Source organism: Aptenodytes patagonicus, chromosome 9 (assembly GCF_965638725.1).
Source record: "Aptenodytes patagonicus chromosome 9, bAptPat1.pri.cur, whole genome shotgun sequence".
Lineage (NCBI taxonomy): Eukaryota > Metazoa > Chordata > Aves > Sphenisciformes > Spheniscidae > Aptenodytes > Aptenodytes patagonicus.
In genome coordinates, this window is record NC_134957.1 from 286,638 (window position 1) to 296,449 (window position 9,812).

At 55.8% G+C, this 9,812-nt stretch overlaps 1 protein-coding gene across 1 annotated transcript; it reads right to left on the reverse strand.

Moving 5' to 3' along the window:
• Positions 1–363: 363 nt before the first annotated feature.
• Positions 364–7,316, reverse strand: ITGB1BP2 (integrin subunit beta 1 binding protein 2). Its single transcript, XM_076346815.1, has 11 exons — positions 7,133–7,316; positions 6,854–6,903; positions 6,700–6,756; positions 5,964–6,112; positions 5,709–5,821; positions 5,387–5,445; positions 4,376–4,446; positions 4,027–4,129; positions 2,576–2,695; positions 2,067–2,129; positions 364–772 (listed from the first exon to the last, which is right to left on the reverse strand). The coding sequence occupies exons 1-11, from the start codon at positions 7,194–7,196 to the stop codon at positions 527–529; spliced, it is 1,095 nt and encodes a 364-aa protein (XP_076202930.1). The 5' UTR covers positions 7,197–7,316; the 3' UTR covers positions 364–526.
• Positions 7,317–9,812: the final 2,496 nt, after the last annotated feature.

Below are 9,812 nucleotides of genomic sequence, written 5' to 3' on the forward strand. Positions count from 1 at the left end.
GAGCTGCAGGGAGCGATGACATTTCCCTTGTGCCCGCAGTCACCATCTCCCTCCTAACACCTCCCGGACCCAGCTCCCCTTCCCTGCCACGGGGGGAATGAGGTGGTGGTATGGGGAGGTTAAGCTCAGCTCACTCTGCTGCCCTGGGGCTCTGCACCCCCCAGAAATGCCAGGGTCAGGCAGAATGCCAGGCTATGAGCACCCTGGCCCCAAGGAGACCTGGCACAGGCACAGGCTGCCTGAGGTACAGACAAGGGGGCTCCTCCCATTGTCTTGCCCCAGCCAGGCACAGGAGAGGGAGAGACAGATGGCAGGGTTCAGCCCACTGATGTTTCTTAAGCACCTATCAGGAATTTCAGAGTATAACCTTTGCTCTGGGTTTTTATTACTTGCCCCTTCTGACCGGGGGAGAGGGTGTGCTGCAGCCTGCACACGGGGCTGGGCTGGGTCTGCTCCTCTGGAGCTGATGCCAAGGTCCCCGGCAGCTCAGGAGCTGGCACTGCTCAGCTGCTGAAGCACTTGACTGTCAGTTGCTTGGTGTTCCCAGCTCCTCGTCTTCCTCCTCCGACCAGCTCAAGCTGTCATCCGAGTCCTCCCCCTGCGCTGCCCCTGGCTGCTCTGCATCGATAGCCTCCTTCTTTTGCTCGCCACAGGAGTGTGACGTGCTTTGGGGGAGCTCCAGCCTGGTCCAGGAGCCAGGGCTGGCTTTGCAAAGCGTGATCTCCACCTTGGTAGGGACCATGCTCACAAAGCTCTTCTCTATTTCGATGACCTAGAGAGAGGGAAAGGTGCAGTGAGCTGGGCAGGGGAGGGCAGGCAGCATGTGCTCATCCTTCCCCCCACTGGCAGAGCCCTGCCAGAGGAGAAGAGAGGAGAGATCTCCTCTCCTCATGTGCCAGGAGACAGAGCAGGATGAAACCTGGACTCTAGCTGAGCTTCACAGTGTTATGTCTAAGCAGCACCGCAGTGCTGGTACAGAGCTCAGGAGAGCTCAGCTAGCCGCAGCCACGTGCATGGCTGTGGTACAACCCTCTCCCCACGGCAGTGGGCTGCACTGAGGCACAGGCACACCCACACCCGGCAGCACACTCTGCTGCCTGCATCCGCAGGCAGCACGCACCAGAAATAAAGGCAAGAAATGCGCATGCAAATTCCTGAGTCTCACTCCCCAACCAGCAAGCAGCAGAGAAATCAGAGAGCGAGTCCCCGCAGGCACAGCAGGATTGCAGGGGGAGACAGGGACCTTCTGGGCCAAAGACCCTTTGGGGTTGTCTGGGACCAAACCCAGAACACCAAAACGCAGCAACGTCCAGCTCTGCTCTTAGTCCAGGATCGATTGGTGCAGACACTGGCAGCCTCTGAAACAGCCCTCCTCACAACCCCTAAGGCATTTCCTAGCAGAGATGGCAATAAATGCCAGTACCTGGGTGACCTGGTTTGCAGACCATCCCAACAAGAGCAAGCCAGCGCTGTAGCAGCATTTAAAAGAGTGCCAGGGTGCCTCAGGTAGTGCAGAGCAGTCAGACGGGCACCGAGCCCAGGCACAGTCCTGGCGTAGCTCCAGGGGATGCTACCACTATGGGATCAATAGAGAAAAACCTGATTTCCCCATCAGCCTTTGCTGCTATAGAAAACTGGAGCTCTGGAGATAAACGGGTCCTCTCTGCTGTGACAGCCGTGGTGGACCTGTGTTCTCCACAAGGCTTCGAGAGCTGGCAATGAATCACACCAAGGGAGGGACTACAAAATGGTTGTTTGTTCCACGGATGTGCCAGCTGGGGAAGAGGTGGTGTCCCAGGGCCCACAGCATTTGCATGCAATAATACAGTCAAAGTCTGCCTCATGCTCCATGCACAGGAAGGACTGTGCAGAAATTGCAGCAACAACCATTTTGCTGCTTTTTCAAAAGTCTGAGAATCCTGACTACACAGAGAGTAATTTTCCTTACTGGGAGCCTGTGTTTGGGGCTGCAAATGCTCTCCCAGAGCACAGGCTGCCCCACAGAATTGCAGCCCAGCTCCATGCAGACTACTGGAATAGCGAAATCAAAGTAAACAGGATCTTACCCCCCAGAGATCCAGTTCTGCCTGGAAAATCTTATTCCCTTCAAAGATGACATGAACCTCAAGCTGAAAGATCAACAGAAAATTATCTGAGTGGGTAGCACAGCACTGCCAGAGCTCTTCCCCCGGACAGTGCAGCTGCCTTCTAGCACCGTAACACATTCCACATCCTGGCTCCGGTGTAATGGTCTGGTGATCCCCTCTGCACCTGGAAGCATTTCACCCCCTTCAGAGTATGCTGGGTTCACCTCTGCCACCAGTTGAGGGATTCAAGGCCAGCAAAGCCACCCACTGAGGCTGAAAGCCACTGAGGCAGAGTGGCCAGGCAGATGCTGCTGCAGCAGCAAAGCCACTGGGCTCTCAGATCGGGAACGGCAGGTCGGCAGTGCCAACCCCGGCTGCAGCAACAGACCAAACAGGCCATCAAAGAGCGCCAGGCTGGTCTCTGGCTCATCAAAATCAGGTGCCATGAAAGCACGCATCCCCAGCCCAGCTCTGCCGGCCCCACTCACCACAGTGCGGTTGGCTTTCACGCTGCTGAGGGTGGGCAGGGGGTTCTTGGCATAGACCGTCACCACCACCTGGCTGCTGGTTTGGTGCCAGTCGTGCCGGCACGACACTGCCTTCTTGTCCTGCAGGGGAGAGGAACCCATCGTGGCTTGGCATCTAGCTCAAGCACACCCCAAACAGAGAGGATGTCTGTGCCGGAGGATGCTCCTTTGCACGTCTCCTTTGCAAGAGCACCAGCTGAGGTTGGCATCAGCTAAGCAAGATCAAACCCTGCCTTTTGTGCAGGTTTTTGAGGGGAGATGGTTCATGTGAAGGTGGGCCACCCCTGCCAAGCTGTTCCATGCAACATGGGGCATCTGTGCTGTGCTTGGGGTTGCCCTAGAAGGTCGTGTTAAGACCAGAGACATCCCCTTCTTGTTCCAGAGCCACTCTGCTGTGCCCAAGCTCACAGGTGCTGTACTCAGTCTGGAGGGCAGTGCAGGGGCTGTTGCTGGACATAGATCATGCCACCATGATCTAAATTTGGGAGACAGATGAGCCCCAACTGGCCACGTCTCACCTTTCTCCCACAGGACCCCCACCTCATCCATGCCACAGGCAGTTTTGGCCCCACCAGGCATTTCTGAGCATCACCAGGAGATAGACCCCCTGCAGCCCTCAGCGTTGCCAGCTAAAGAAACACCCCAGGAGGAATCCCAGCCCCAAACTCAGGTGACAATTAGCACAAAGCACCTGCATTACAACATCACAGTTCATTCACTGCAGCCTCCTTTACATCCACTATATATTTTCTGCTCCAGGACAAAGAACAGACTGGGCTCAGAGAGGGTTGCTCAGAGCAATGCTGACTCAGAGGAACACATTGCACTTTCAGGGGTATCCTGGGCCACTTTGGTGCAGCTTTCCCAGCTCAAGCCTGTTTCCAGCCAAGAACTTTCCTGTGGAAACTTATACACACATATACAATATTGGGAATTGGGATCTTCTCCCCATTGCCCTGCCACAACACCATGTCGCTATGTAGATGAGGTCCCTCCTGGGAAGCAGTTGCAGAGGGAAAGCTTCATTAAAACCAAATTCAGTCATCTGAAGTCATCTGTCAAAACTTTTGGGGGTTTTTTTCAGGGCTTTTCGAATGCTCAGCTGCTTGTCCCTGTGCGGCAGCCTGCAGTGCTGGCTACGGTGTGCCCGGGGCCAGCTCCTGCCTTGTTCAGCTTCCTATTGCCTGTTGTGTGTGAGAGCTGACATGTTTTGTGAATGCAGGAGCAGCATTTTAAACAGCAAATGAGTGAAGATTAGGCATTCAAACCCTGCGCAGTCGTCTGTTGGCAATTATGAAAATTAAGAGAATTAAATGCAGAAACCCATGTGAATGCAGAGCAAGGGAAGGAGCACTCCTCGGGTGCCAGTAACAGCACTTTGCTCACACGAGTCACCCCCGCTGAGATCTTACCCCCTTCCCCGTCCAGCAGTGCTGCCCGCTGCTGCAGCCTGGCTGCTCCAGGAAGGCGCTGAAGTCTGTCGTTTTGACTCCGCAGCAGCTCCAGTACTTCATCCTGGGGAAGGCAGGATGACCTGAGCAGGGAGCACCCACGGGAGCAGGAGAGGGGACCACAGCTGACTTCAGGGTGGTGGGGGAGAGGGGCTCGGAACCAGCAGCTCCCCCTGCCCACGTGTCACCCAGGGGGGTGTCACCCATGATTGCACCAGCCATGCTTGCTTGAGGCCACACAACCTTGTGATGCGGCACTTTCAGCCCTCAGCAGGGTCAATTTGCTCCCCCGTAAAGGGTTGTTTCTTACCCCTCATGGAAGACAGGAACGCCAGGATGGAAAGTACAAACCTCAGTGTTGCTCTCCAGGCCCTGGTAGATCTGTGGAGTGAGAAGCAGAGGAAAGTTTTGGCTGTGCCTCTGGCACGGCATGGCATGGCACAGCTAGGCGTCCGCCCATCGGTGCCCATCCCTGCATAAGGCACAGCATGATGCCCAACATCACCCTTTCACTGGGTCCAGCATCTGTAAGGACTTACTCTTGGACTATGCCCAGCCAGCAGCCCGGAATTGGTCCCTGCTCCCTGCCGGCAGGGCAGCCACCCTGGCCTTGCCAGGACCCCACTGTCATCCCCATGATGCTGGCAGCAGCCCTTCCATATGCCCTCTCCCAAACACAGCCTGGTCCCAGCTGGGCAGCACTGGGACAGTGGGCAAGTTTGGACACCACAGAAACTCGCTCTGAGGTGCAAGGGGCTGTTCGTCCATCCTGTCCCTTCCCCTCCTTCCCAGAGCATGTCAGTCTCATGTCCTCATCCACCTCCCGCCTTTTGCTCCCTGCTCGCTCCCCTCTGCTGCTTTCCAAGCATGCCAGCCCTCCCGTAGCTTGGACCCTCCGGCGTACACCTCAAGGCAGGCAGACAGTCCTACACAAGGCGGTCGTGAGGCAAGACAGAAAGTGGGCTGTGCTGCATTAATTAAATGCAGGTGGGAATTATTCCACATGCATTTTACCTATATGCTCATATCCTGAATATGTGCTATATTTCATTGCAAGCAATTAGGTGCAGTGAAATACCACTGTACCACCAATCCAGGAATCTAGAAGCTTCTTGCAGGAACGTGGCTGGGAGGTGACAGAGGCAGCCGCTCCAGGGACGGGATGAGCATACAGAACCAATGGGCACTGCCACCTTCCACCCACCCGGCACTCTGCCCCACACCTGGTGGCAGCTGGGAGACGTGTCCCCACACCAGACCTGTGATGCTCCCAGCCATGCAGTGCAGACCGTGCAAAGATGGGACCCTGCTGGGTACTCACCGCCTTGCAGGCTGAGTTCTTGCAGGTGGTGGCAGGTCTCACCTGGGCAGCTGCCTCCCCTGCAAGAGCAACACAGCTTCACCCCGGGGCACGCGCCACCTGTGCCTGCCCCCAAACCATGCAGCCTCACTGCCAGCTCCCCAGCTTAGCACGCATGGCCCCTGAGCACAGCCCATTGCAACACGCCTCCGAGATGCAGCTCTGTGCGTTTGCAGGTGGCTGAGCATGCAGCACCCGCCATCCTGCACTGAACCTGCCATGCAAAACTCCACAGTGAACTTGCCACATGCAACCCCGCTGCCATCTATCAGCTCATCACTACCTGCACAACTGCCTTCAGGTGCCTCATCCTTGGAGCACAGGTTCAGTTTCTCCAGTGCCTGCTCCAGAGACCTGGATACTTTAATTGGCAGCAGTTGTCTTGGCTCATCAGAGCTGGGAAACAGCAGCAGCAAAGGCCGAGTGGGTTTTTTTTTTCAATTTAAGTGTCATCGCCTCTCCTGAGGAAGCAGAAGGGCAGGACCCGTGCAAAAGAAGTGGCACAGCAGGGCAACACTGTTAGCTGAGCCCATCTCACCTTGGTCTTTCCCGCTGCATCTTCTCAGCTGATTTTGGTCCTTGGATGATGAGCTCCTCCACTGGTTTGGCCTTCAGCTTGTCTGAGGTCTTCTCTTGGCTGAAAGGCTCAGGGGGCTTCTCCTTGCTGTGAAACCCCTTTGTGCATCCCTGAGCAGCAGAGGCAAGCCTGATGCGCGCTTTGCCCTCCCTAACCTGGCAGCTGCTCCCAAACCCTGTGAGTTTCTGTGCTCTGGTGGCTCTATGTCCTGCAATGATGGGCTCTGACCCTGCACCAGGGCAGTGGCTGTGTCTGCAGGGATTTCCGGGGACAAGACGGTGTGGCAGCCTCACAGGGGCCATGGCAGACAGGTCTCAGCTCTGATGCACCCCAGCCTGTCAGCTGAAGGGCAGCAAGAGTGTCCCCCACGTCCCCGGGCCTCTGCTGCCTCCTTCCACCCCCCCAGGACTGCTCAGACATTCACAGGTGTGCTGGCACTTGGGACATTTGTGTTCATCCCACAGGATCCTGGTGGGGGATCCCAGCCCCTTCCAGCACCCTTCTCTGGGAGCACCTGCCCCGCACTTTGGGAGCAGCACCCTTGCTTGCAGGCTCCTTGGAAGCAGATAAGAAATCCCTAGCCAGCAGGGCAAAGGGGGCAGCCTTGGCGTGGGATGGGAACAGGACAGGGCAGGGCAGGGGCAAGGAGGAGAGGACAGAGGAGCAGCAGGTGCATTTGGGCTGGCAGGTCACTTACCTTTATGGAGAGGAACTCAGAGAAGTCTGTTGTGCGTTTCTTGCAACAAGACCAGCCCTAGGCACCAGGAGATGACAAACTGGTCAGGTGTGGGCAATCCTGCCAGGCACAAGGTCCCTCCCTCAGCTGCAGCCCCGGCTCCTGCCCGACTCACCTTCAGGGCATCATGGAAGATAGGGATGCCTGGGTGATACAGGCAGGAATCTGAAAAGGGAAAATCAGGCAGAACCTTTCAGGAGGAACAATCCTGCCCATGAGCCACTCATGAAGCCCGGCAGCTCCTGAGCCAGATCCTGCCATGTGGGCTGCCTGTGCTGGGCTCAGCTCAGCCCTGCTTGGCAGCTCAGGCCGCGGCATGGCAGCCGAGGCCACAGACCAGAAAAGCAGCACGCATTTCTGCTTACCCCGATGCAAGGCAGACAAGCCCACTTACCCTTGGCGTTCTGCTCAGGATCAAACCTCTGCCCGCAGCCCTTGTTGTAGCACAGTGACGCCATAGCTCAGGTGTACTCGCAGCTTCCTTCACTCCTTCCACAAAAATCCTATCAATTTCATCCCTGCTGGTGATCCCCCCTCTGCTTCCCCGCAGTTTCCAGCCCAGGCACCAGGAGGTGGCTTTGCCTATCTTTGGAGGCAGCCGGAGGAGGTGGCTGGTAACTGGAGAGCAGGCTAAAGATGGACATAGCAGCTCAGCAGCTGACGGGACCTGGCGCCCATGTTATCTTGAGAGGCATTTCTGTCCTGCCCTTATGTCCGGCAGAGGGAACGGGCACTGCGGTGTGGCTCTGCACCTGGGGTGGACAGAGGACCTCCCAGTGCCTGCTATCCTGCCAGTGTCTGGCATGGAGGCATCGGCACCACCTGCTCACGCTCAGGTCGGGGCAACCTGTGACTCCTCTTAACCAACTGCTCTCAGTTTCTTTAGCATTTATAGAAGCAGCTGAAAGTTTCCTGCAAAAGAAGGGAAGGGACTTCCCAGAGTCCCAAGGCAAAACCTGTGCTGATCTCCCACAGCCCCAAAAGGCACAACCATCTGCTAGACAGAGGCACCAGCGGACCAAAGCAGTGCGTGTGGCCAAGACATCCTTAGATGCAGGGTCTCGTACAACTCAGGGATGAAATCTGTCCCCTGGAACATTGTTGTCATCACAGAAGAGCGCAAAAAGTTACATGGGCCCCCCGTACCCAGGAGGGGTTTGCTCAGACTCCCTGCTCCCATTCTGAGACCCAAGGGTTTTCCTCTACAAACAGGAAACCCTCTTGACATCAAAGATTTTATTTAGTTCCTACAAGCATCTAAAACAAATATTATTTTCTTTTTGTTGTTTCTGTTTGCAGAGACAGCTGTTTCCTGGTTGCTGCCCTGACCTGCTAGAGCACACAGCATCTGGAAAGCGTTTCTGCTCAGGAATCGGGTTCAACATAAGCCCTTGGCACTATCAGACAGCGCAAAGGGCAGGGCCTGCAGGCAGCAGCTGCCCAGGGAGTCTGCTTGGGAGGAAAACCCACAAGGTCTGCCATGGCTCTGTAATCCCATCCCTGTCCCACGATGTTTGTTTAACCTAGTTAATCCCCCTACAACAGCCTGCAGGATCTGCTGCCACCCCAAGGGGATCTCCAAAGTCCGGAGTTGGGATGAACCCTTGCCGAAATTCTGGAGCTCACCAGGGAGATGACTCCAGACTCATTTCATACTGCTCTGCTGCTCCACCTCCAGCTCAGTTCTGCCATCTCCACCTTGAGACACCCCATCCAGCAGCAACATCGGGCTTTTCCTTGTCATCTCGTTAGCAAGGAAGATGGTCCTGCTGGAGGGAAGGACACGTATCACCATCAGGCCTCCTTATTCCTGGGTAACCTGCGTATAAACCCACGTCCAACCCAAAAACTGGGAGGGAAACATGAGGGCACTGGGGAAGCATCACACCAGCATGAGCCATATAGCTTCAAGCTGATACCTCCCTCGAAGGACTGGAGTGCCTCAAGACACAATAAATGACCCAATGGCCCAAAGGTGGATAAAAAAATGCTGCTGGCATCCAGACCCTCTGCTCAGGTGGGAGGAATCACTTGGGACCCAGGAAGCTGGGCAGAGCCCTGTGACAGAGGAATTTGCAGCCCTGGGGGCTGAGCAGAGCTATAGGGTTTCAGATCTCCTTGTCCTTTCCACTAGTGGTCAGCAGGGCTGCAGCTGTCACCATCCCTGTGCCAGTGAGAATCTGGAGCTCGGGTTACCTCGCATGCCTTAGAGGAAACACCAAGAGGATGCTGTGGCTGACCCGCACACTGAGGCTCGTTGCAGAGGGACCAGCAGGTAGCTGGGGGAAGGCTGTGACTGAGCAGAGCCCCCTCAGCACCCGAGGAGCAGCAGCAGGCAGCCAAGAGCATGCAACAGCACTGCTCTGCCCTTGTTCCTCTGCTGCAAATGTCTGCAGGGAACGAGGTGGCTTGAAAGACAGAACCTACTGGGAACATAGCACAGTGACATACGGTAAATTGGGGTGTCCACAGGTCCTGGCCCAAGGGGAGGCTCCCCAGGGAGGACAAGGTGAGGGGGTGCAGCCTGGGAGACAGACACGAGACATCCACCATGAAACAGAGATGAGCTCCAGGGGAACTGCTCAGTCAACTGCCAGTCAAGGCCCTGCTAGAGCTGGTGCTTTAAAAATGAGGAAAAAAGAGGAGATGAGGTTCAGGTGATGGCAGAGAGCATGCTGGACTGCACATCCATCATGCAGCGCCTAGTTTGAAGCTGTGGCTTCTGGCAGTTGCATTTGAGCCACAGGGCTGCATTGCCGAGTCCGGCGCCCCTCCAGGGCAGAGCTCCAAGTAAAGCAGAAGTCACCGTGTGAGCTGGCTGAGCAGGGACAGTCATGACCAACACCTTTGAAACAAGCTTGCAAGGAACGGGCCAGCTGAGAATTAAAAATAAAGCCTGTTTGTTTTATGTGCACTTAATTTGATATGTAACAGAAAAAAAGGAAGTAGAAAAAAAGGACCAAATGATTCTCAAACCCAACTTAATGTGCTTGCCCTTGAACGATCAGGGTCAGTGTAAAACAGCCCCCCAGAGTCCTGAGGAGAACATGCTGGATGCCTCCAGGTAGAGAAAC